This window comes from Lepidochelys kempii, chromosome 3 (assembly GCF_965140265.1).
Source record: "Lepidochelys kempii isolate rLepKem1 chromosome 3, rLepKem1.hap2, whole genome shotgun sequence".
NCBI lineage: Eukaryota > Metazoa > Chordata > Testudines > Cheloniidae > Lepidochelys > Lepidochelys kempii.
Genome location: NC_133258.1, coordinates 120,981,403 through 121,008,424, shown reverse-complemented (window position 1 = coordinate 121,008,424; position 27,022 = coordinate 120,981,403). Strand labels below are relative to the sequence as shown.

Below are 27,022 nucleotides of genomic sequence, written 5' to 3'. Positions count from 1 at the left end.
AATAAGGGACTAAAGTTTTAAATGTTTGGCTGCAGAATGTTTCTTAAAAACACAGCACAGAAAGTGCAGTTGTTTGCAGACTACAAAAAGAGACAACCGTTTTTGCTATCAAAGCCAGCCAAACAACACACAATGCAGGACATCAATCAATTTACAACTATGACAGGCACAGCAGTGTGCCCCCTAAAAAATGGGGATATGCTTTTTCCCTCGTTTTTGCTTGTCCTTTACAATTCAAGACTGTCAAGAATGATCATGGGTTTCTGACGCTGTCTACGCAGCATACACCAAATTTACAGTGAGACTTCACTAGATAGGACATTTGTTTTTACATGTGGGTTTTGTCCTTCCATTACGAGTCTATTTACTTCTCTCTTACCTTGATAAATCATACTGTTCCATGGTGTTGGGATCAGTCACAACACATTCCAATGGCATCTCTGGACAGGCATATTTAGTGTACCATTTAAAGTTGTATGTGTAATTGTCTTCTACCTAAGTTACCAGAATCATAGGAAGACAGTCACAAACGGACTGCAGAATAAATAGGTCACAACAGTATGGCTTCTAAGAATATCAAACTGATAAACCTTTTAACTTGGATAAAATGGGTCTGTTCCTTTATACATGGGGAATAACCAACCTATGCTCTCTCTCAGGATGCAAAAAACTCGGGATCCACAGCTTGCTGATTTCTGTAGCTCTCCAGTCTGTATTTTTCCCCAGTTCAGTTATCACCAAGACTTAATCTCTTCATTCATTTAGAATTTTTCATGCCACAGGATTGCACAGCACTTTAACAAGTTACTCCTGCGTGTAGCTTCAGTCACTGGGATGTAGCCTCAGTTGGCTCAACAGCCAACTATACTTTTATCCAAATGAAACTACAGAAGAATATAAGGCATGGGTGTGGCTTCAGTAACCACAGTTGTTTGGTGCAGAAGCAGAACGTAATTATTCAAGCTGGAAATTAACCAGATCAGGGCAAACACCCTGCTGTTGCTCAGAATGCCAGACAAAACTTTGCAGCTCTCAAGGTTATGACTGTAACCAGAGGCAGATACTCTGCAATAATCATTCAAAATGCCTTTTATCAGAATCCTCACTGCAGCTGTTGGGAGTTTGGCTCTCCTTGCTTTTACACAGATTTCACACAGATACAATGCAGCTGAGAATCAGAGATCCTTGAAAAGTAGGGGTTTCCGCCCATGCCCTCTTGGTCATTTGGAAGTTCTTACCTGGTATTCAGGCTGACCTATTCCAGCTTCATAATCACAAAGGAAAGTTATAAGGGTAGATCGCTGTGTTTTCTTCTCATTGTTGTAGGTTGTACCATTTTTGTAGGTCAACTGAATCATTCCATCGTAATAGGAAAGTTTGGAACTGGGTTCTCCTAGACTCCAGGTATGTTCCTTGCTAAAAAGGCACACAACACACAGCTTGAAAAGAATGTATTTAAACCAAATGCTAACTGAACTCATAAGACACCACTTAAAAGCTAGGATGTGTGCACCCACACACAGTAAATAACTGATGTAAATTTAACAAGCCTTGGAGGGAAACCAAGTTTTCAAAATGCTAGTTCTGAGCCACATTAGCATTAGTATATCCTTTGAATATACTAATATTGAAGTGGAGCTCTTCTTTGAAAGTGACAATATATGGCATGGGGGGAGGGGATCCAGGTTTATTTTATCTTAATGGCTTCCAGAGCAACTCCTCTCCATTTACAAGTAGAGGGGATGATTTTATCCAACTTTTAGCCCTGCAACCTGAACCTGGGGTCTAGCAGCATAACTGGACTCTCACAAAGACATACATAACCACTCTGCAAGCCAAATTCTGGCTTCAGTCTCACCTATTCAACCTAGCCATTTTCAGTGAGGACAGAATTTGGTCCATTGAAACGGTTATTGAATAATAAAGTGCTATTTTTACAATCACCTTTCAGAACAGAACTGCTCTTTAAGTGAAATTTAAAGTATAACTCTCATAACTAAAGTCTCCAAGAGTTCCCCCATCAAGTGGGAGCTGTGAAGTGAGACGTTTTTACATATTGCTTAGAGCTCCTTTACCAGTAAGTTTGAAAGAATTGCAGGACTTCATAATTAACTTCAGCAAGCTAGTCACTGCATGACCACATCTAGAGACAGGCACCTAATGCACTATATACAACAACTGACCAAGTACTAGAGATTACGGAGACTGAAGATACTTGCTTTTTTGATACTTGACATGCTGCTGCTGATTTTGGCTGACAAAGTTCCTCTGAGACACTGCCACAAATATTTATGTAGAAATCATAATCGGCTGTGTTAATGATATAGCTGCCACTTTTCTTTGTTAAAGGTGACAAGTCAAAAGAAAACTCTAGCGAGAAGCAAATAAAAAAAGAAGTTCAGTATATTCAGATTTGTTTTCAGTTTTTTTCCTTTTCTCATCTTTCTGAAAGCTCTTGGCCTATAGTCAAGACAACTATACTTTATTTTCTAAACCAAGTAGATAAATACAGGTATATTTGACTAAAGCATGTGCTCTTTTACATTTTACACATCTTTTCATCTAATCTGAATACGCTGTTAAGAACTCTTGTTATTTCTTTTGCACAACTGTCAAGAACATTCTGCTACCTTCAAGAATGTATAGGGTTTGATTTTCAAAGTCAGATGCCTGGCTAAATTAAATGTATGATTGCAAAAGCAAGTGGAGTACAGTATTTGCAGATGCATATAGCTAATCATGCACCTAACAGCCATTTCCACATGCCTAGTTTCATAGATCAAATTTCAAATGCAAGAGTGACTATAAAACCTCAGAATCATTTTATGTATTTTAAAAACGCGATTAAGTGTAGAATAGGTTGTCAAATATGAAAGTCCACGTAGCTTGAGATTTCTCCATTAACAAAACCCTCAAATCCAGCCTCTGTGGGAGTTGGGAACATACCTGCCTGAGCATCCGAGACTCTGCAGTTGTCTCCTTCAGTTTTAGACAGGACACAGGCAGCAGCTGTATACCACTCAAACACATACAAACACTCGCTGCTCTCCAAGTTAAAGACAGGAGCACTTTCTAGGTCACCTGGCATAAAAACCAAAAGAGGTACAGTATGAGGCTGAATTGTCACATGGATTGCCGTTTGTTTTCAAGCCCCTTCTGCCAACCTTAGTAGCAAATAGCCTGAAACAGGCAAAGCTTTCAGATGGCTGAGCTATCAGTTCCCTTTTCCCATTGAATGCAGAAGCTGGTAAATTAAAAAGGGTACTTTTTTTTTTGGACAATATATCCCCGACTTACAACACCTCTTCAAAAAAACACTGGATTATAAATTCTCCCCCACATAACTGGTTTTAAGTAGTAATGTTATTTCTCCTTTGCTAAAGCTAGGGTACATGGACATGATACAGGTCTGTTATAGGGAAAAGTAGTAAGAGTCAAAGCTGTGTGTAAAAAGGGTGCCACCATTGCAGGGAGTGGGACATTTGCTCTGCAACCCCTCTGCCTGGAGCTTGGAACTTCTGGGGCCAGGAGGATCCCCTCCCACTCCAGACCCTGCTCAGCCTCCATCTCTCCTTTGATTCTCCCTAGGCACCTTCCAGCCAGCCTGAGCCCGTCACACCAGGGTCCCCTCCAGATACAGAAAACCCCTGAGTGGGGAGGGTAAAGGCTGCACTGCACAGCCCATCCTGGACAAATACCCCGCAGCCAACCTCTCGAAGGCTGGCTGCCAAGAGCAGCCCAGCACTGCCTCCCCACCAGAAGAGCCACTCAGATCCCTCTGAGGGAGCGGGGACCCTCCAGCCAACCTGCACAGAGCCCACTTGCCTGCTGTCCAGGCTCCTTCCACTGCTCTTCTTCCTGCTGACTACAACTCCCTGAGCCCTCTCACCACCAGTTACAGAGCCACCTATTCTCCCCTGTCAACCAATATCCCCCTGCCCTCAGTCCCAGTCTCCACCATGGCCCTAGCCCCAATATCCCTCTGCTCTGATCCCCGAAGTCTCCCCTACTCTCCCCCTACCCCAACGCCCATTTGTTCTCTCCCTTGCTCTCCTCTCTGTTTAACCCCAGTCCCTCTTGGCATCTATCTTACTCTCACAGTTAATCCTATTCCTTCCCCACCCCTGCAGCTCTCACCTCCTCCCGTCTGTCTTCCATCCAGTGTTGCCAACTTGGCAGTTCTGTCACTAGATCTAGCGAAAGTCGCCAGATTTCATTAAAAGTTGTGTTTTAGCAAAGGTTTTGCCAAAGAGCTTTAATGGTTAAAAACATTTCTGCTTTTATCTTTCATTATAAAAAGCTTAGAAAACAAATGCGTGTCAACGTTCTCACCTGGTTTGCACACAAGGGTTATGACAGTTTTGATCATCTTGTTTTTCCCACAGCTGTCTCCCTTTGAATAAGTAAGCTGAATCCTCTCTCCAACTTTTTTGGGAGAAGACATGAACGTTCCTAGATTTTTAGGCTTGTTATTTTTATCTGGGGGTAGAAGGAGGGAGAGAAGAAGAAAAAAAAGTAAGCTTACTTTAAGTAGTGACTATTTTGTGATTTCCCCGAGTTGGAAAAAAGCTGAAGCCAGTATCTAAATATTAGGGGGTGGAGGAAGAGTAAAAACAGCGCTGAGAAATTTCTGTTTTGCATGATTATTTTATGGCAATTTTTCTGTTTTACACCTTAAAAGCATTGTCAAGGCCTGGAAACAAAGTGAAATGTAAAACTTCTCTTCGATTTCAGTTAAAGTATGTTTATGCTGTTTTTCCTAGGCCTTTTTCTGGCCACAGGGCATCACTTTATCCCCATTCTCTCCTCCAGCCCCATGCAAACCCAGCCTTTGTGCCCCTCTGAATTATTACAAAACCAGTCACGAAGTGCTGTATATCTTTATAAGCAATATTCCACACAAACGTGTTTCAAAATTGTGCACTCACCAACAGAGCAAACAGCTGCATCATCTGGGCAGACAACAGCTGCTCCTTTCTGAAGTACTTTATGACAGACATTGATGAAAAAGTGTTTCTTGTCTGCTTCGACGGGACTGCTGTCCACAGCTTCCCAATTCTGCGCTGACTCTGGGAACCAGAGATTTTAGATATAACAAACAATCTTGTCTAAGATTAAGTTTACTTAATATCCCAAACACATCCACAATATGATGAGCGGTTTAAAAACCACAGCTGCAAATAAAGGGACCTTGAGTGGAGACTGATAAAGAATTGAATTCCTTCTTAAAAGTATAGCCTCTATTAGAGGTTTTTGCATAAAAAGGAAATTGAACGTTAATATCACACTCAAAAGAGAAGATTAAGAACCTATGCAAAAGCTAAAGACGAGGCTAAGAAGAGGCTCACAACGGAGAAGTGGCAATTAAGAAAATAGCACGTGGTTTCATGATAAATTGAAAATAGTCCGTAGAACAGTAGTTTATTTTTGCTGCTGTACCTGAACTGCGAATCAGAGGTGACAAATCATATAGTTTCTTCTTATCAGCAACTCTGCAAAGGAGGTCTTCCTTTTCCCGAACACAGGCGTATTTAGTATCCCAGGTGAAGAAATATGTGCAGTCCACCTCCCCAGTGAACACTGGGGCCCCTTTTCCTTCGTTACCTTATAGGGTTAGAAAGCCAGGAAGACTATTAGGTTTCAAGTTAAGGGGTATGGGTGAAGTCTGGGAATTGCATTTATGCCTTTCGCATCCACGTCACAGCAGAAACATTACAAAGCTGTAATTCCAGGGCAGTGAGATGTACTGCAGCATCAGTCACAGAATTAACTGCAGACCATGAAAACAACAACAACGAAGAAACGGACCCTTTGGTGGCTGAACATTAAAAATAAAGTTAGTGCTTTAAAAACTAAAGATAAGTGTTCTCTAGCTGGTTGAAAATTTCTTTAGCAGTTACCATAGTAGTCAGGAATGACAGTGCAATTAGTCTCAACCGAAGATAGTTTTTGATGCTAAAGTACTTAAACTAGAGAATTACCCCTAACCAACAGATAAGAAATTAGATACAACCATGCTGGCTTATAACCACTTGGCTCTTGGACACGAGGAGTTCCTCTAGTTCAATAGCAAAAGCATACACAGAGGCTACAAAAGCCCTGTAAAGTAATTGTAACCTATATTCTCACCTGCAGTCTCATTGCACTCAAAGTTTATGACAGTCATTCGATGAAAGCCAGAGCTGCATGCATCTCCATCTGGGTATGTTAGAGTGAGATCCCCATCAGAGTACCTAATAAAAAAAATCCCAATGCTTTAAGTTAAGCTATGAAAAACATTACCACCAGGCATCACCATGTTATTTGTCCCACCTAATGGAGGCCCAATTCGTGCAATTGATTACTGCTTCACTCCTTCCAGGGGAAGAAATTGTTACTCAGCATAGCAACTGAGTTTTCCATCAAATTGAGAATATTCCAATTGCTTTTCCCCTGAGATTTGTAAACCATAATGGAGAAATTCTGTTGTATACACCTTCACAATTAACACTAAAGGCCCAATTCGCCACCTTGGTGTTTTGCACCTTGTGTGTTTACACCTTTCTGATTTGTAGTGTTTTACAACCAGTTTGCACAGGTATAAATGACCACATGAAGCGCAGATAAGTGGAGACTCAGGCCCTAACTTCTCTCCATCAATCTACATGGCATGGGATTTCATTTTGCATCAATTATACATTTTCTGAACAAAATCTGAATGTTTTTCTTGGATGTTTCTGCTAGAAATTAAATTTTTCTATGGTTTTCATTTAGGATCTCCTCTGTGTCCAATACTCCATTTATTGGAAGAATATAACTTTTGCATGAAAACATTTTCATGCCAGGTAGATTAAAAAGTGAAGCTAATTTACATTTCTGTTTTTGAATGGAGAGAAAGTCATTCCTCAGAGTGTCCCACCCAGAAAAAGTCAAGAAGCTATGAGGGTATGTTCTGAACAACAAGGTTAAGAGGCACCCCCTGTATATCAAATCTAAAGAGTGCTGTTTTGCAAATACTAGCATCCAGACTAGCTTAGAGGTGCCTCAGTAAGGAATATATGGATGTAGAGATCTTGCTTCATTGCATGGGTTTGCAGTTCTAAACAATACAAATTGTACATCACAGAAGTATAAGATATGTTCAACATGGCAAAAGCATGCAATATAGTAAGAAACCCTAGCAGGTTCATTACTCTATATAGCCTGGCTCCAACAGGATTCTGATGTAATGTTGCCAGCAAAACTCAGTGAGGCAACTCAAGAGCAGCAGCTAGAAGGTCTAGACATCAACGGGACAGAAGTACTTTTTAGCACTCCCGCCTCTTGTGGGCCACCTTAGCTCCTCTGGTGCTGTACAGCTGCCATGGTGCTTGCAAGCATGGCTCTGCCGAAGCTTTACCATGATTTTTAACTCAAACTCCAAATAGATTTGTTAGAGATTGCTTTAATTATTCATCCTCCTACTGTATTCTGTACCTTTTACAAAACAAAACAGTTTCTATATACAAGTCTCAGAGTTTCTATCAAATGTTTATCCCCTTCCCTCTTTCAGTGACCTATCTGAAGGCGTGGCTCAGATGACTTTACAAACCTGAGGGTTTGGTTCTTAAATTTTCCTGCCACTTTTTGCTGGTTACTCTGAGACTTTACTTGGCAAGATGAAACATATCCAGTGGCATCCTTGCAGTTGCCTGCAGTGGTTTTCTCACAAATATTTAAGTAATAGTAATACTCTTCTTTTTCATCTTTAGCCATATATGGTGTGACATAGCCTAAGGAAATGGGGAAAGAAAATGATTAAGGTGGCAGCCTTTTTCTTTAAAAGGGTTCAAAGAAAAGCAACAACCCTGAACAGGTACTGGAATACAAGACTGGGAATGAAATTCGGTGACACAAATGCTTTTAAACGCTCTATACAGGATGCTATCCCAAGCTCCAGTTTTGGTCTATGGAATTCACTCCCTTCTCTGTTAAGGAAAAATAGGAACTTACTTTGTTGCTGAGTGAGTGGTGTCAAATCAATGGAGATATCATGCTGTTCACTGGTCAGACTACAGTTCCTACTTTCCAGGTAATCCCTGTGACAGGCATATTCAGTGACCCATTCAATTTCATACCGGCAGTTGAGCTTGGCAGTGAGTTTGGGACCCGTGCGCTGATGTGGAAGTGAACATGATTAAATAAGAACAAAGCATTTTTTTTTAAATGTATTTGACACAAGAACTCAAATGGAAGGTAGGTATACTAACACCCCTTCCTCCCATTCCACCCCAGCCCATTTAGGTGAAAGTCAAGTTTCCAGCAAAGTAAGACCATGCTTTTGGAAATCTAAGAGCAAATTTTTTTTTTTTAAAAAGAATAAAGACTCCCGCATATTACGCAAGTTTGTCATCTTCATTTGTATATTTTATCTATATAAAATGTGTGCAGTATCTTTGTTCTACACCAAAAAGAGTGACCAACCTTTTTGAATCTAGTGCTTACGATAGGCAACTAGATCCATATTTAGCCTATTTAGATGCCTGAAGATGATTCTTGGTATGTACCTTAAGCACTAGATTCCAGAAAGTTGGTCTTTTGTGTGTCTAAAACAAAGGTGGCGCACAAGACTAAATTCCTGAAAGGTTATCAGTGGTATAGCATATTTACAAGAAGAATAAATGATCACTATTAAGAGTTGACTTAACGCAGCTAACATTGGTAAAAGACTTTCTACAGCTTTAAGAACACTTCATTGTAACAGTTTTCTTCAAAGCACTTTAGAAGCACAGATCACCACCCTTGAGAGACTGGTAAAACAATTCCAACTAATAGACTATAGCTTGCCCAACATGAGATTGTATCAGAGCCAGGATTATAATTGCAAATCATATGCTTAGACTACTCTACTTGTTAACGGGACAAGAGTTCAAATGAATAAAAGGATGGGGACACTTGTCTGAATAAGACACTGAATTACACAGGATTCACCCTCTCCTCTACCCCCAAAAAAGTACTTCGGTAAATGGTTTTTACTGTAGAGTTCTCATCTCTTGCCTCCCTCCCACCAGCTTGCCATCTGGTTAAAACTTCCGGGAAACTTACTTACTGTATCCGAATATTCGTATCTCCTGACGAAGATGAAGTTAATTCAATAAGCAACAGATTAACTCCTTATAATGACTTAATAATCAGAAGGAAAATGTGGTCACGAGAACAAACCACTTTAAATTTTGAATGTGCTTTAAGTGGAAAGAAAGTTTGTAAGAAATATTTTCCTTCATAAGTCTGCATTTAATATTTTTGCTTCCCAATTAATGTTCAAGTGTATAAACACACTGGCCAGGCATAGGAAAATTGGGAGGGCAAAGGTGGAATTAGTAAATCTGCCTGTAACATGGCTGTTATGTAAATGCAGAGTATTTTAAAATGAACGGGGAAAAAATTCTTTATTCAATCAGTTTTAAAGAGTGATCTGGCTGAAGTGTAGACAGCCATCTAGGTCAGGAAAGGAACAATAGGCTAGAACAAGGCCAATCCAAAACGTGCAAATGTGACAGGTTATGCAGAGAAAGTGTCAGCAATGTTAATTTCAGCCTGGTTTTAAAAGAGAGTGTCTTGCTGCCAAGATCACATGCCATTATGTGAGCTGGAACAAATGGATGTTGCTAGATATGTTAAAGTTATCAGTTCTTTCATAACATTCCGTTATGCCAAATAGGACATCTAACACACAAGGATGATTCTACTTTAAAAACTGATCAGAGATAATTTAAAGAAAGCACATAACACTTATTTTGCAGACTAAAGGCATGGGTGCAATAATAGATGTAAGACAAATGGTCAGATTTAAATGAAACCAAATTACACAGAACAAAGACTTTAAGCATGTCACACAAATCAGGTTGGACAACAGCACTTATTAGCAAGCAGAACATCTTGCCTAGGAATAACGCTCTAGAGAGGGATACTATTTCCACCTCAATGCTAGGTTCTAACAATCTCAACGCAATTTGAAATTCAGACGAGAGCAGTTGTCACCCAAAGAAGAGAGATTCTTTAGGAGACAGCCTCAAGACATTTGTATTCCTATGATTGTTTACAGTGTTGTTGTAGCCATATTAGTCCCAAGATATAAGAGAGACAAGGAAGGCAAGGTTATAGATTTTATTGGTCCAGCTTCTTTTGATGAGAGAGAGACAAGCTTTCAAGCTACACAGAGCTGGGAGCTCACCCACCTTTTCTCTAATTTGTATTCCTAGTTACAGCTGATTTATCTCTGAAAATATTTTTAGTTTAAAAAATCCACTAATACTGGAGTGAGTATTAATACTTTGCACCTGAGGATCTCAAACATTAATAAGCTTCATGACCCCCAACAGCAAAGCACATACTAGGTTTCTGCTCTCAGTAAAATAGAGGCTGAAGCAGAGAGGTTAACTGAGAACGATCATTAATGCAGTCTAAAGAAGTTTAATTACCTCTCCTCTTCTCTTTGATGGGCACACAAAAGTAATAGTCACTGCTGGATTATGGCCAAGACAGAAATTTGGCTTCTCTTCTTCACTGTATGTTTTCTCATAACTCAGTACAAGCCTAACAAAAACAAAAAAAAACAAATGGGAAGCCACAAAAAAATTCCAACTATAAATAAATACAAAGTGTACTGCACATGCTAGCAAATATCAAGGATGGGATACTTGCAATTTACCCAGAGACCCTGGGAGAAGAGTTTTAAAAATATTAAATTCTATCTTTAAAGGGGGACTTACAAAGGGGGAGGGGAAAAGGGCTTCTGCCTTTTTTGCTTAGTTACAACAATCTTCAGCCTTATTTTCCCCCTTTTCCCAAAACTATGAGAGGCAGAGCTGACAGCACTACTTATTCAAGTACCCTGGCACTTCCCATTGTAGACCCCATTGTCAGTTGCTTATAACTTGGCCAAATTTTAACAATTTGGTCTGAAAGTTTCCATGTTGGGTACCTGCCTCAGGCTGATAACTTCTGGAAAGTTGCATCCAAAACAGTTCAGCCATTTCCAAGATCAAGGTTAGGGAACGGTACATTGAACATGTAAGACAAAAAGTTCTTACAACTGTTTTGCTGAGAATCTTTAGCACAAACTTGAAGTTTGGCAGGGGTTAGCTTTTGCGGCAGGAGGAATGCGCCTTTTGCTGTTTGTGACAATCCACTCAAATTTGACCCAATTATAAGTCATTCTCAGTAGAGAATTGTTAGACCCTCCCCGCTGAATTCTCTAAAGTTTCCATCCTCTGGACTTGCTCCAATCTAGGATTTAATGGCACTTTCCTGCAACTACTATTCCTGACTGCTGTGGGCAAGGGACAGAACAGGCACCAGAACTGAGAGCAGAAGACTGTCACACGTTCCCAGTGACCCTGTGAGTGCCCAGGCAGCATGGAGGAGGAAGGTGCCACACTCAAATACAAAAAGGACAAGACCAGGGCACAGGGAAGGAGACTGTGCAAGGAGGGGCAAAACAGATTGGACAAAAAGTCCAGGGAGGGAGGGAGACTGGGAAGTAGTGGAGAGGGAAGGCAGACTGGGCGAGGAGTTGAGGGTAAGGAAGGCTGGGATCTGGACGGGGACACTAGGACTGGGATGAGAAGTCAGGGGTGGGGAAGACAGGACAGGGACAGAAGCGGTCTGTGCCCATTAGAGCTCACTTCCCTCCTGAGTCTGCTGGAATGGAACCCAACATTCCCTGGTTTCACCATTCTTCTGCTGTCAGTAAACCTCCAAGAAAACCACCCAAAGTGTGGGTCTCATCCCCCCCTAGTGCTGGCACAATCTTAATTCATCTGTCCCCTTGTGTGTATGGATGATACCATCTTTAAAATCACACATTCACATACTATTTTTTCCCCAGAGAACCCCTGCTTCATTCAGTGCACAGAATGAATGGTGGGTGCTCATTTACTGAGGAGCTACTCTTTTTTCCCTCTTCCTTGTCTGATGTGGTTATCTTATTTACTGCAGTGTTCAAATCATGCTCTGAATACAAAATTATTCATTTTCTCATGGGTTTTTCTCATCACTACAGAAAAACTGTTCCACAAATAATTTATCTTCAAAAAGCCCCTGTAAGGTGAGGGACTATTATCCCAAATTTACAGTTGAGTCATCGAGAAATTAAGGTAAAAAGAGAGTGTCCACTAATTTTAGGAGTCTCAAACTGGGCACCCAGGACCTGATTTTTCAGAGTACTTAGCATTATATAGTACTGTGCTCAAAGCATAGCCCAGCTGACTTTAGCTGCAGCTGTCTTCTGCAAATCAGACTTCAAGGTCTCCAGCTGGGCTCCCAGAAAATGTGCACCACACTATAAGTGACCACCTGCAAAAAGTCTGGTTTAAGTGACTTGCTTAGCATCACATAGGAACTCTGTGGCAGAGGCAGGAACAGAATCCAGTTTTCCAGGGAAGTATTCCACTGCTTTAACCATCTTCTTGCAATCTCCTGCCTCATTTCACTACACACCTTCAATAGTCTGCAACAAAGGAAGCAGGGGTCCTACAGATGCTTCATTCATTGCACAACCCGGATTCACTTCCTGAGCAGATCCAGCCTATACACTGAATGAGGTAAGGGCCCTATGGAAAACAACAGGCCATGATCATGTTATTAAAGATGGTATGGTAAGGCATATCCATAAGGAGACTGAATTAAGGCTGCACAGGCAACCTTTTGAGTTCCTGACACTGCAACCTTAATATTTTTGTAATGTAGTTTATGTTAAATATTATATAAGAAATGTAGATTCTCCCTAGCCTAAGGTATACTAAGAACTCAGGAAATGGTGAAATCACAAGAGCTAGGACAATGAAGGGGAATGGATGAAGGCAATGGATATTAGAGCAGATGAAGGGAATGGATTTTAGTCAGTTTAAGACTCTGTATTGTGTGTCTTTAAACAAGTCATTGATGTTAATCAGAATCTTTTGGAGGAAGGCTTCACTAAAAATTCAGCAGTCCTGTTCCCAGGCCCTTGATTTAAGGTGCCAGTGCCAATACACATCCCAAAGACTCAGCAAGTCCTCCAACAGAAGCAGGGAAAGCCACCTTTTAGGCATTCCATATACATCACGAAGCACAAAGGGTCACGAGCCCAGTTTTAAAAAAAAAACAAAGCCACCTTTTGTAGGTCACCATATTCTTTCAGCTATGTGGATATATTTGTACTTGTAACACGCACAAGCTTACAAATCAGAAAGACGAGAATACTGTTTTATTTCCTGTATATCAATCTTGTGTCAGGAACTTTCCAGTTAACAGGAGAACTAGTACAGGCAGATGTTCTTAATTCTCAGTCTACGAGGCCCATGTTAGTATTTTTGGCAACCACATTTTGAATAGTCATCCTGTGCAGCAAAGCCAAAATGATTTTATTCAAGCTAGTCATTAAAGCCCATCAGTTTCACTACCTGACTTATTTTAACTGGCTTCCATATAATTGGAGTCCCAGCCCCTGGTCTGCTTCACAGTGACCTGGTTTGCTCTGCAGTTCCACTAGCAATATGCATTTGGCAGGGTATCAAACAAGGAGTGAGTGTTGTAAGAATGGATGGGTAAGCAGTGCTCCCCACAGGCAACAAGAGAAGAATAAGCTCAAAGGGGCCATAAAAGAAGCTAATGCTCAAAAACGAAACGTCATCCATTGTGTTGCCACGAAAACCCAATACCAACCCCATCCAAATAAAAATCTATACACTCATCTGACTCTCCTCCCCACCAAAATTGGGCCATTTCAGACCAACCCAATTAATTCCAAAGTTGAGAGGCCCCCCTTGGAGAACATCCTCCTAGGACCTCTCTCTACTGAATACCAAGGAAGTTTAGAGCCTCTGATTCAGCTGTGGCAGCGTCACACAAGGAGAGACGGGGTCTCAGGCTGGCAGATACTAGACAACTTAGTGTCACAGCCAGCACCTTCTACTATACCCAGAAGCCAAGAGGCAGCTAATGCAAACGCATAAGGGCAGCATTCGACTCTAATCCTTGTAACATCTGTGTGAGATAAAGTAAAGTGAGACAGAGGCCAAATGATTTTCCCAGGGGCATGCAGCAGGTCACTGGAACAGCTGGAATTAGAACTCAGTCCTTTGTTTGGGGCATCCTGTCCAATGACCATCCCATGCCACCAGAGAGTGACACCAATAATTTCATCTTATTCTTTAAAGAAAAGCTAGGTAGTTGCCTCATCCTCCAGAACTTTTTATATGTAAGCATGCCCATGGGGTTAAAAAAAAAAAAAAGACTAGAAGTTTACTTTATGGCAATGATAATACATTAAAAACCTAGTCTCCTCATGCCTGTCTACAAAAAAGATGCCACCTTCCAATTTTATCTCTCTCTTGGTAATTAAATATGTTGAAATATATACAATATTAGCACGAAATGCTAAGGAATATATATCAGCCAAATAACGAACAGTGTTTTGTCCATAAACACAAAAGGGAGCCCTTATAAATATATACACGAGATTTTCAGACATTTAAAAGTACCACCAAAAGTACCTGTCTTTGTCACGCAGTTTCAGCTGTTCTTGAGGACTGCCAACATCAAAAGCATGGCCTCCACTTAACAAGCATGCAGCACTACCCACAGGACAACTTCTGGTTTCGCTGCTTGAGCTTCCTGTTAGGAGGATACCAGATATCACTCAAATGAGGTTTTTGTTGCAGCGCTAAGTATTTAGTTACATTAGACTGAAGCAGTGTTCATTCTAAACCCCTTTACAGCTCATAAGTTTGAGGGGGGGTTTAAAAGCCTTGGACTAAAGTTTTCAAAAGTATAGTTTGAACTCAAATGGTTTTATTTTTGGCAAGCTAAAATTAGGGAAAAAAAGATTGCTGAGGATTTGAAGCCATGAAAGAGATAAAATGCACACTTCCACTACTTCTAGCTGAAAAGATGTCATCTAACTTCAAACAAAAAAAACCTAACACATTCAGAAGCTAGAAACTTCAAATTCTCATTGTAATAGCTTTTTCCTTCCACTGAGCAGTATTCTAGATGTGGAGAAAGTCCAATTATGGAATTTTAATCAGTATGTTCTCCTAGTCTATTTTGCAGTTTACTTCCAAGCAAGTGGGATTAGAATACTAGCTGTAGTTCCAGTCAAGACTACCATGTTAAAGTGATTCTACTACTATAGTAATAGCTACAACTAATATAAACTTCCATACATACGAAGATTTTCGCATACTGATGGAAACAAACTGGAATAATACAACCCTCAAACATTACATTAAAAAAACCCAAAGTTTACAAAGATTTGAAGACATCTATTGTACATGTCCAATTATATTGAATTTTGGAGAAGAGTTACTCTAGGTTTTTAAGGCTCTTCCTAGTATGTGTGCAATACTCAGTTATGGGTATTCACTTTACAAATCAGGGATAAAAAGAAATGGGGAATTTGACAATTTGCAGGCATTAATCTCAACTGAATGTTCTAGGTCAGTGTTTCTCAACCATTTTGGTATCAGGGACCAGATTGCTGCCCTCCTAAACTGTGTCAGGGAAATCTTAGGGACTAGTGCCAGTCCACAGACTGGTCGTTGAGAAACATTGTTCTAGGGAGAACCACTCAGATACCAGGGTGATAAGCAACACTATATTAAAACAAATGCAAATCCTGAGATTTTTGGCCAGCAATATTTTATAGAAACCTGCGGACCATTTTGTTTTGACGTCCTGTTGATATTAAATAAAGATGTAACTTCCAACACTAAGTTTCAGGCCAATAGGATTTGAAATAAAATCATAGACTTAGTTTGTTCTGTGGGCAAAGTTCATACACGCTTCTTTCTAACAAAACAAAGACCAGTTTCACATACATGGTTAAAAATGCAAAAGCAATGCAATGTAGAAAAACTAAATTTGTTAAAGTTATCTAATATGTATGAAATTCAGCCTGTGAAGAAATTTCTCTGCTGTTAGAACTGTTTATATTGTCTCCATTCTCCCCACTATTGGACAAAATAAGTATCAAACCAGCAAATCATTTAAATATTTAAACTTTATGCCGGGGTGGGCAAACTTTTTGGCCCAAGGGCCACATCTGCATGGGGAAATTGCACACAGGGCCATGAATGTAGAGCTGGGGCACAGGGTTGGGGGGGGGGCGGGAGGGAGTGCGTGGTGCAGCTGGGGCTCAGGGCAGGGGGCTGGGGTGCAGGAGGGGCGTGGGCTCCGGCCTGGCGCCACTTACCTGGAGCAGCTCCAGGGTGGCAGCGGCGCACACCAGTGCCTCCCATGCCTCAACATGCTGCCCTTGCCTGTGGGTACCTCCCCCGAACCTCCCATTGGCCATGGTTTCCTGTTCCTGACCAATGGGAGCTGCAGGGGACGGTCCCTGCAGGTGAGGTCAGCATGCGGAGCACTCTGCTTCCCCCTCAGGGACGTGGTGCCGGCCGCTTCTGGGAGCAGCGCAGAGCCCGCAGTGCCACAAGGAAGGCAATCCTGTGCGCAGATCTAAAGCCTTGAGGGGCCAGATCCAGCCCATGGGCTGTAGTTTGCCCACCCGTGCTTTAGGCACATTATTTCAATAGGACTACTCATGCTTAAAGTTAAGTGTAGAATCATAGATTATCAGGATTGGAAGGGACCTCAGGAGGTCATCTAGTCCAACCCCCTGCTCAAAGCAGGGCCAATCCCCAACTAAATCATAAGCAAGTGCTTGGCTGAATTGGAGCCCACATTGAGCTATTATCGCTAGCTATCGCTCTGGCCTAAGAAACATGAAGCCAATGGACAGATGACAGCAACAAGAGAGCAACCATAACTGTTACCTTTGTTGCCAGTCTCAGCAGAGAAGCCTCAGATTGGATTGTACTATTTTAAGACAACCCCTTTGCCATCCAAAAGGACACTGTTCTTCAAATAGCTCAACAGTTCTGGAAGACTGCTCTAGGGAAGCTGCCTTCAAAGCCACATTTCAAATCAAAGATGGATTAAAACAATAGAGAGTTATAAACTCCTAAAAGCGGGGTTTAACAGGAAATAAAACCAGATAGTCTTTACAAGAGGCATTAGTGAGTACTGCCATAACTCATACAACTTAGACACATATACTGTACACAGAGGTTCAGACCTATGTCTCTACAGACGTTTATATACAAGGAATCGTCATCTGAGTCATCCACCAAGTAGCCTCCTGAAGTCTTGATCAGTGGATTCAAGTCATGTTTCTTCAAATCATCAAAAACGTAGCATGGTACCTAGAAAGTTAAACATGTTAGTTAATTCCACGTAAAGTCCATACCACACTAGTTAGAGACATCATAGGACACGAAATACTTTTTCCAAAGAAAACTGATTTTTATAAAATCTAGCAGTGGAAAGGTTTGCCCAGAACTCAAAATAATTCCATTAAAAACACCAGGCTCCCCACTAAAGGCAAAATGTTCACAATGTTGGCTATTGCACAAGCAAAAGTGAAAACCCTTCTCTCTCATTTTACCGTGCAGAAAGCAAAAGTCACAGGCACAAGTACTGGAGAGTTCCTTAAAATTCTCATCTTTGTTAACTAAAGCTATTAAAGAATTTGTTCTAACAGGATATTCATAATTTTTAAAAGGTGGATTTTCATTTCAAAAAAGTTGACAAAGCTTTTGTGAAGTTTTAATTGCTATTTGTGCCAATGTTGCTATATATTAAGACTGAACAATGGGATTTCTAACTGAATGTATGCTGTAAAAAACTAAGTATTATTTGACCGACTATTCCATTCTTCTAACTGAAGACTGCAAAATTGGTGAAGTCACCTTATGCATTGCATGAGCTAGGAACATTACCTCTTTCTTGGCTTTAAATGAGTCTTTCTTGCAAGCAATAAAAGTCCTCCATTCGAAATAATGCACACACTCAGTTGCAGTAACAAGTTCTGGGGATCCCTATTTTAAAAAGATCATGAAATCAATAGTTAGCTTTCAGTTTATAACTATAAAATAAGAAATCAAAAATAAAAAGAGGTTAAGAAGTCAGTACCAACAAAACAGAAGTTTTTTGTTGGTTTTTTTTTTTTTTTAAATCATCTAAATTATTTCTTGACAATAAGAATGGCATGGATAGTACTCAAACGATGACATGACCCAGTAAATTAATGGCAAGTTTAGTCATTACTTAGGAAAGCTGTTAGAAAGCACAGGCAGAGGCATACTGCCAAAAAACACAGGAAAGTCCTAGCTGTCCATTCATATATGACGTATACCACACTGAGTACGTGAGCCCTCAAAAGTAACCCCTCATTTCCAAGGTGTACAATTTGCGCTACATTTTACAGGCCAAAATTAGGGACTTTATTTTCAGAAAGGCTGAGTGCCCACAACTTCAGCTGAAGTCAGTAGGGACATCAGATGCTCAGCAATTGTGAAAAGCAGGTCTCTGTTTGCCATGATTTATGTTTTAGCAAGACAATGCATGTCTCCCTACCTTAGCATCCATAGGTAGGTATTTTTTGCCTGCCATTTATCCCACAACCAATTACCAATTAAGGCCAGAGAAACTAACCTTCTCTCGAACCATACACCAGCAAGGGATCTCTTCTGGAAAGGAAAAACTAGTTTTGATAGGCCTGGTTCAAGCTTTTCATGCCCAATCACACCATCAGTTTAATAATGCAATAACCATAGCTTATTGTTAAGTCAGTCTAGTACTTTAAGGAGTGCTTAACATGGACAGGGCTGGACAGCCATGGAAACTAAGTTTATTTACCTATGAATATCCCAGGCAGAGCAAGCTTTCCATTTCCAGATGAAGGATGGAAAGGAGGTGGTAAAAGATCTCTATGGCCTGTCTACACTAGTACATAGTCCCCACCACACTAGTACATACACACATCCTTGTCAAGAAGCTATTTTTAAAAAAAGTTGTGCCAGCCAATATCAACAGGAGATCATTTTGTTAAAGATAAAGAGTTTGCGGTGTCCTAATCATGTGAAATCTTTAACTAGCTCTAGCAAAGTCACACCCTGGCCACACTGGCTCTTACAGTTTACCAATAAGAGACAATTTTCTTGTCACTGGAAAACTAATGTAGAAAGGGCAAAAGGATCTCTGAGCTTCCGCCTCCACCCTCTCTCTTCAATTTGTCACATGTGGAGTGTGAAACTTTTTAAAAAAACTTTGATGTACTGACACTTCACATAACGCTCTAAGTTACCCTGCTTTCCAAAAAGGTGTGTAATAAAGTTATCATTGCCAACAGCATCACTTCTTGAAGTGTTTGGGTCCTAGTATAAGTGACTCCAAGCTCTGATCGCTTCAGCTAGTAAGAGTTTGGGAGGTGTGAGTCTGGAGACATCAAGTATCAGAAAATAAAACCTTTTAAACTAGAATTTTACATCTGTACTAAAGTTTTAAAAACTTGCATGAAGCTGTCCCAAAGAGGGATTAGTCAGAGGTCTGAGTTTGTTTTCTGACCAATGCAATATTTATTTCTGATTTCCAGCAATTATCAGAAGACACTACATTAAAATAAAAGGACTTTACAAACCTAAACACTGGTTCGAGAGCCATATATTAGCTTGTAAGAATGGAATTTGGTCATATTCTTTGATACTGTTCTATTTCATCTATTTTAAGTCCGCAGTTTACTCAAGCGGACACTTAAATAAGAGCTTTCAGGTGCTCTGTACGCTGCTGACTTTAATTTATTCTATTACATAGTTTGTGAAAATACTATACTGAAATCCATTTGAAAGCATTAAAGAACCAGAAAAGAGTCATTGACTAGACCTAGCAAAACACAATGAATCAAGATAGCTGTTCGTTTAATATCATCATGCATGGCTTGCCTGTGCCACAATCTGAGATCAATACACATTCTTGGAGAGCATGGGCTGTCATGGGAGTTTCCAAGAACTGGTGTAATCACAACTGTAGCATCACAAACTGAGGTATCATTTCAGATTTTTCCAAAAAGAAAGGAAGTTTAGAAAAACCACAAGCTATGCTGACTAAATGGGAGTTAAAGAGACTAGGTGGGTGAGGTAATATCTTTTACTGGACCAACTTCTGTGATGAGCGACACAAGCTTTTGAGTTTACACCGAGCTCTTCCAGTGACCTGAAGTTACTTGCACAAAGGACATAAGGAAACAAATGACAGACTCACCAGAGTCTTCCCACAAAGGAAGTTAATGTTGCTTTGAACAACATGTTGAGCGCCTTGCTGCAAACAGGGCGTTGTCGTGTTGAACTCAAGAAGTGATTGAGAACTTCTTTTCAAAGAGGAGTCACCTAAATGAAGAGATAAAAGCTGCAATAATACAGTACTTTATAAAAAACACTACTTGGTACATCAAGAATATCCTATGTTGTTGTTAAGCTTAAGTACTACACAAGACAACATACAAATCCATTTAAAGGCAACTTTAAAACAAAGAATAATAAATTAAGTCATTAAGACAGACCCAGGGTAAAAATTTTCAGAAGTGCTTAAGTGACTTACAAAACTTAAATCTTTTTTCAAGAGTGACTTAGGCATTTCTGAAAGTTTTACCCTCATGCTTTTCAAATTAAAATTCATCCTCTTGTTTTTCCAGCTGTAGCAATTGTGAGTAGTATTTATTAACGCAATATTGCTGCGGTGTATTCAGTCTGTTTAAAGGCAGTACACGTTTTGATTAAGAGCGTTCTTTTGTTATATAGCTACAACCTTTTGGCTAAGAACTGTACTTACAGCTAGTCAGTGCTCAACCATCTTCTTTGTTACCCATCCTCCCTTCTCTCTGTCACCATCCCCTTGTTTGCGTTTTAGACCGTAGGCTCTTTGGTGAAGAGACTTATTTACTCTGTATGTAGGAGTGTATAGCACAAGGGAGCCCTGGCCTACCTGAGACCTCTAGGCACTACATCAGTATAACTTAACACCCCACTACCAGCCAAGGCCCAGATCCTCACAGGTATTTGGGAGTCAGGCACTTGAATACCTTTGAAGATCTGGGCTCAAGTGCCTACAATGAATGTGCATGGGGACAGGCCATAAGGGGAGGCGGAAAAGAGAATCAATCTATCCATGCAGCCTTGCTTAAGATGCTACTTTTAAAGCACCTCATGTGACAGCTTCCATCATACCTCTTGGGAGACTATTCCAGAGTCTTCTCTCTCGCTATCAGGAGCTACTTCCTGATATTAAGTCTAAACTCACCCTCTTATTTTTACCTTAACACCTCAAGTTATGTTTCCGTACCATAATAAATAATTCCTCTCCTCCTTTGAGGTTTGCACCTCTCAAATATTTTAAGATTTACATTTCTCCTCCCCCTAAGCAGCTGCTTTTGAGAGAGCTTGGCTCATTCCCCATATCAATCTCTGCGCCCCATGACCATGTTTGCAGTCCTTAAACCGCCCTCCAAAGTATGGGAGCATGGCAATGCCATGCTCAGAACTGAACGTGATGCACCACACCCACACAGAAAGGCCGCTCCCCAGTGGCTGCAAAAAGGGCCAATGCATACATGTCACACTGCAATCCTAGCTAACTGGTTGTCCACCTCAAGGTCTTTCTGTCTTACAGCCTCCAGAGTTCCTCCTATTTACTGAGTGTGGGCATCTTGGATTATTTTCCTCACAGAGTCTATTAAGATGAATTTTCCTCCCTCAAGCTGCATCTCATTTTGTTATTTTCTGTCGATGTTTCTAATCTAAGTGTTTTTGTATTATTTCTCCAACCAAAGTACTGTTTGCAACTCAGCCCAGTATGAAACATTTATTCACTATGCTGTTCGCTCCCCTCTTCCAGATTAATGATGATATTAAGACCTGACCCAACACAGCTCCACACCACAGCCCACTAGACACCTCTTCACTAGCTGTCTACACAGTTGTTTATCATTACTCCCCAATTATCTTGGTGCCCATTTTCAGTCCACACGAATGTTCCCCTGTAGACCTATTTTAATATTTCTATTAATTTTAAGAAAATAAAATGTTACACTAAAATCCACATTACTACACTGACTGCATATCCTCCTGCTCCCCTCCACACACTAATTTTGTACAGCTAGGAAACACAGCCTGCCTGGCACAATTTTATCACACTGGAGCAAGTGCTCTTTAAATGCCAGCATGATACTTACTCCTCCCTTTTTACTTCCCTTTGCTTCCAGGCCCTGGAGCAACTAGGAAAACAAGTCATGTTTGAATGCATGCCAGTCAATGATTTTCCATCTCATATAGATGTAGTCTGACACCTTTAAAACAGGCTACTTGGTTGTGGTTCAAGTTAGCTAGGTTTCCCATAACACACTTCCCCTACTCCAGACCTATTTGTTAGCAAGCAACAGAGCTAAGTGAGGACACCCAAAAAGGAATGTGTTTTGGGAGCAAAAGGAACCTTCTGAATATTTGCAGAAGACTTGGACAAGATGGGGAAAGAGAAGAGAGGGTTAACATTGATAAAGGGAACACCGACACTGCAGGAACACCAGGCATCAGAATTTGAGACCGTGCCCACTGCCAATGCTCTCCCCCACTCTCCCACCCCCCCCCCAGAAATCCTAGTGCCAGCAGGAAGGCATTACCACCAGGCTAGCTGAAACTCTGCCCTTTTGTCCAGGCCTGCAGATAAGCTGGGATGGGTGGAATTTGTGATGCAGAGATCAGCAAGCTCTATCATGGTGAGCTGTACAGCCTACTGACAACTATGAAGAGGAAACCTACGTTGGTTACAAACCTTACAGATGGAAACGAAATGGGTGTGAATCACAATGGAAACTTACCCACTAACACATTACATTCACTCTACTCTAGGGCCTCTATTAAAAGAGGAGCTAAAAGTTTATGCTAATTTAGCTACAGGGACACATTTTAGGACATTAACACCCTAACAGCTATTCAGAGAACCCACATGCTGTGGTGAGGAGCAATGTACAGGAGCATTCAATTAATTATCTGTAACCCACTGAAGGCAAGGTTACAATGCACAATTAACATTGGCATGAGAGGAAAGCAAACAAAAATAAAATGACAGGATACACAGGGGATGCATGGTATAAGTGTCACTCCAGTTTAGAAGTAACTCTACTTTTACAACCATTTCTATTACTACTGCTGTAGTTTCCTCAGCTGACATATTGCATATACAGTCTGAATTCTCACAAAGAATGCCAGCTCTGGATGAGTCAGTATGTGCTACACAATGAGGCAGGCATGGCAACACCCTTTTCGTCAAGACAACATACAAGTTCTGTTTAAGATGTGCAATTTCTACACAACTCTGCAATGTTACAGATGTGCTGGAGAGCACTTGAAAACTTGGTCAAGCTGTGTTGAGAATGCTTGATTTTCTTCATAATAAAACCACATTTTTATTCAGTGCTTGAAAAAAGCCTACTCACACATGCAGTAAGAAGCTTTCATGGGGTCACGGGCCTCCCCCTGGTTTTTTGGTTGCACTCCCCCAGCTCAGACAGGCTGGATAGCCTGCTGAGGTGAATCAGGAGGTGGAGGTGGCACTCCCTCCCTTGAGCCCTGCCACCCCAAGCCACCCTCACAACTTTGCACCCTGGGCAGCTACCCTGCTCGCCCTGCCCTGGTTACAGCCCTGCCCTGAGGTTGTTTTGGTCGGATCCTGCCAGGCACTCACCTCACAGTGGCAGCTCCTCTTTTGTGGGTCTCGCTGGGCTTGGCTCTCTGCTCGGGACATTGCAACCTCTGGGATTGCAGCATCTGTCAGGTTTGGCCCCATCCCCTGACTGGATCAAAATTGTGGGAGTGGAATTGTGACCTGGCTCATGAGGTTGCAGTGCCATTCACTCAAATTCGACCTACCCAGACTCCCGTCATCAAGACAGCTGGGCCAAACCTGAGTGGTGCTGGGACCCCAGAAGTTACAGGGCCTGGAGCAGGGAGCCCAACCAGCCCTGTGGGACAGGAGCTGCCACACAACCCTTAAACTTTCTGCTACTTAAAGTTGGGCACATGGCTTAAGCACCTTGGTGAATCAAACTTTTACTTAAGCCCTGTTTAACCCACCTAGGAGTGGGGTTCAGACAACCAATGAAACAAAATCTGTATTTTGTTTCTAAACACTTATTGGCACCATCTCATTTTGCCTCTAATATGATTTGTTAAAAAAAGAAAAAGTGTCAAGTTAACAAGTTAACACACTTAAAAAGTCACAAGTTGTCAGGAAATTCAAAAGTTCAAGTTCCTTTACTCAACCACATTGCACATCCTCAGTCTTTTATTGCATGCCTTTGACAACTATCTTAAGCCACACAGTGAAAGAGGAATAAGAGTATTAGCCATGTGGAATCAAAACCACCATCCATCCAGCCTTCTGGTCACCCTCAACAATTTTTAAAAGGGACAAACGCACTGAACCAAACAGATTTGTCAGTTTCCCCAAGATCAAATCAAATGCACAGTGATGACAAACGTAAGTGAAAAATAATCGAATCACGTGATCTCCAGAGTCACCTTCACTACCCAATGTGAAACAAATAACCAAATAAGAGGAGGGTCACAAAAATACTCATCCAAGAAGCTTAAAATTCTGTGGGATTACTTCTTCACAGTAAATAATTTTCAGCAACAGAAGTAGTGAGGAGACACCATGTTTGCATGGGACATGGGTAACTATGGGTCTATAATGAGGGACATTTCTCCAGTGAGGTATTGTTGATAGATCTAATCCAAGCATTGGTTATCTACATAAAAACCATACTTCAACCAACACGCACGTATGCAGTGTACATTGTGCTAGAAGTAGATATACTAATAGAATTACAGTGAAATACATACTGTTGCTCTTCCTGTTTAGAGGAGAATTTTATTTTAAAAAATTATTAGATATGCTCTAGTTCAAAAAGAATTTTAGAAAAGTTCTAGGACCTGTATCATACAGGAAGTCAGACTAGATGATGACTGATCCTTTCTGACCTTGGAAGCTATGAATAGCTGCTATAAACTCTTGTAAACTGGGTAAAAGTTAACCAGCATAAGAAAAAGGATTTAGTATGCAGTGGTAGAAATCTTAGATTAAAATTTTATTCTGTAATTTAAGAAATATTGTTATGGCTTACATACATTAGAAAACCTGGAGAGAAGCTACAGTAAACATGCCAGAAGTTCTCTATATTTTGGAATGTTGACATCATAAGAAACAAAACATTAACTTACCTACTGACAGATAGACCTTTTTATTCAGGTCATATGCACAGACTGCACTTGATCCACTACAGTCTTCAATGCCACCACAGGGATTTATTTTATAACGCACATGTTTATCTATATCAATTGCTTCCCATGTATAACTGAAAGAAAAACAAGAAAATAGCCTGTCAGTTAATACATATTTGCAACCATTTACTCAAACCCAAAAACCCATCCATGAAATATCAGATCTAACCAAAGAATGCCACAATCTCCATAACACTGGAATCCCAATTCTGAAGTTTGTATATGATGTAGTATAAGAATTCCTTCATGTTACTTGTGTATGGTCCCAGGGAAAAAACAAAAACACCATACACAGGAAGAAATTTAGCCACTTTACCACTGACTGAAAATGCTTCCAACTCAGCAGCTGTCCTTGTGATAATAGATACCCACCTCTACAGAGCTCTTGTGAATAATCCTTTAAAAATCTGGCCACTCAATACTATGGAGGTGTTGACAGAGAATTCAGATGTGAGCCAGAAAAATTACAGGGGCTTGAGAGAGATGCTTCTGAAGGAAAGACTGAGTACTAATATGTATGTCTAGACCAAAAGAACAACTGAAGGAGGCACAAAGTTTCACACTCATTTTTAAAGTATGTAAATAGCTAAATTGCTCTCCATTCACTGCAAGTACAATGGAGTGACACTATGAAAACATGAAGTAAAATTAAGTAGACAACTGGTAGAGGAAGTGGGTGGCAACCTAGGCAGCAGTGACCATGACGTGGTTGAGTTCAGGATCCTCACAAGAGGAAGAAAGGAAAGTAGCAAAATACAGACCCTGAACTCCAGAAAAGCAGACTTAAACTCCATTAGGGAACTAATGGGTAGGATCCCCAGAGAGACTAATATGAGGGGGCAAGGAGTCCAGGAGAGCTGGCTGTATTTCAAAGAAGCCTTATTGAGGGTGCAGGAACAAACCATCCTGATGTGCAGAAAGAATAGTAAATATAGCAGGCGACCAGCTTCGCTTAACAGTGAACTCTTCGGTGAGCTTAAACTCAAAAAAGGAAGCTTATAAGAAGTGGAAATTTGGACAAATAACTAGGGAGGAGTATAAAAATATTGCTAGAGCATGCAAGGGCATAATCAGGAAGGCCAAGGCAAAACTGGAGTTGCAGCTAGTAAGGGATGTGAAGAACAACAAGAAGGGTTTCTACAGGTATGTTAGCAACAAGAAGGTGGTCAGGAAAAGTGTGGGACCTTTACTAAACGAGGAAGGCAACATAGTGACAGATGTGGAAAAAGCTGAAGTAGTCAATGCTTTTTTTGCCTCAGTCTTCACAGACAAGGTCAGCTCCCAGACTGCTGCACTGGGCAACACAATATGGGGAGGTGGTGAGCAGCCCTCAGTGGTGAAAGAACAGTTTAAGGACTATTTAGAAAAGCTGAACATGCACAAGTCCATGGGTCCAGATCTAATGCATCCAAGGGTGTTGAGGGAGTTGGCTGATGTAATTGCAGAGCCACTGGCCATTATCTTTGAAAATTCATGGCGATCGAGGGAGGTCCCGGACAATTGGAAAAAGGCAAATATAGTGCCCATATTTTAAAAAAGGAAAGAAAGAGAACCCGAGAAACTACAGACTGGTCAGCTTCACTTCAGTCCCCAGCAAAATCATGAAGCAGGTCCTCAAGGAATCAATTCTGAAGAACCTGGAGGAGAGGAAGGTTATCAGGAACTGTCAACATGGATTCACCAACAGCAAGTCATGCCTGACCAACCTGATTGCCTTCTATGATGAGATAACTGGATCTGTGAATATGGGGAAAGCTGTGGATGTGATATATCTTGACTTTAGCAAAGCTTTTAATGCTGTCTCCCACAGTATTCTTGCCAACAAGTTAAACTATGGATTGAATGGACTA

The 27,022-nt window shown here is 40.9% G+C and overlaps 1 protein-coding gene across 1 annotated transcript in view; it reads right to left on the bottom strand.

Moving 5' to 3' along the window:
• The window catches only part of IGF2R (insulin like growth factor 2 receptor), an 89,803-nt gene that overhangs the window by 48,482 nt on the left and 14,299 nt on the right, over positions 1 to 27,022 (bottom strand). Inside the window, exons 2-17 of the mRNA XM_073337840.1 lie at positions 25,113 to 25,246; positions 20,101 to 20,225; positions 17,781 to 17,879; positions 17,078 to 17,204; positions 14,496 to 14,616; positions 10,440 to 10,554; positions 7,972 to 8,134; positions 7,571 to 7,751; positions 6,130 to 6,233; positions 5,440 to 5,604; positions 4,929 to 5,069; positions 4,333 to 4,479; positions 2,947 to 3,081; positions 2,220 to 2,370; positions 1,239 to 1,416; positions 380 to 495 (exon numbers count right to left, since the gene is read on the bottom strand). Of these exons, the coding sequence (XP_073193941.1) occupies positions 380 to 495; positions 1,239 to 1,416; positions 2,220 to 2,370; positions 2,947 to 3,081; positions 4,333 to 4,479; positions 4,929 to 5,069; positions 5,440 to 5,604; positions 6,130 to 6,233; positions 7,571 to 7,751; positions 7,972 to 8,134; positions 10,440 to 10,554; positions 14,496 to 14,616; positions 17,078 to 17,204; positions 17,781 to 17,879; positions 20,101 to 20,225; positions 25,113 to 25,246 (2,202 nt within the window). The remainder of the gene's footprint in view (positions 1 to 379; positions 496 to 1,238; positions 1,417 to 2,219; positions 2,371 to 2,946; positions 3,082 to 4,332; positions 4,480 to 4,928; positions 5,070 to 5,439; positions 5,605 to 6,129; positions 6,234 to 7,570; positions 7,752 to 7,971; positions 8,135 to 10,439; positions 10,555 to 14,495; positions 14,617 to 17,077; positions 17,205 to 17,780; positions 17,880 to 20,100; positions 20,226 to 25,112; positions 25,247 to 27,022) is intronic.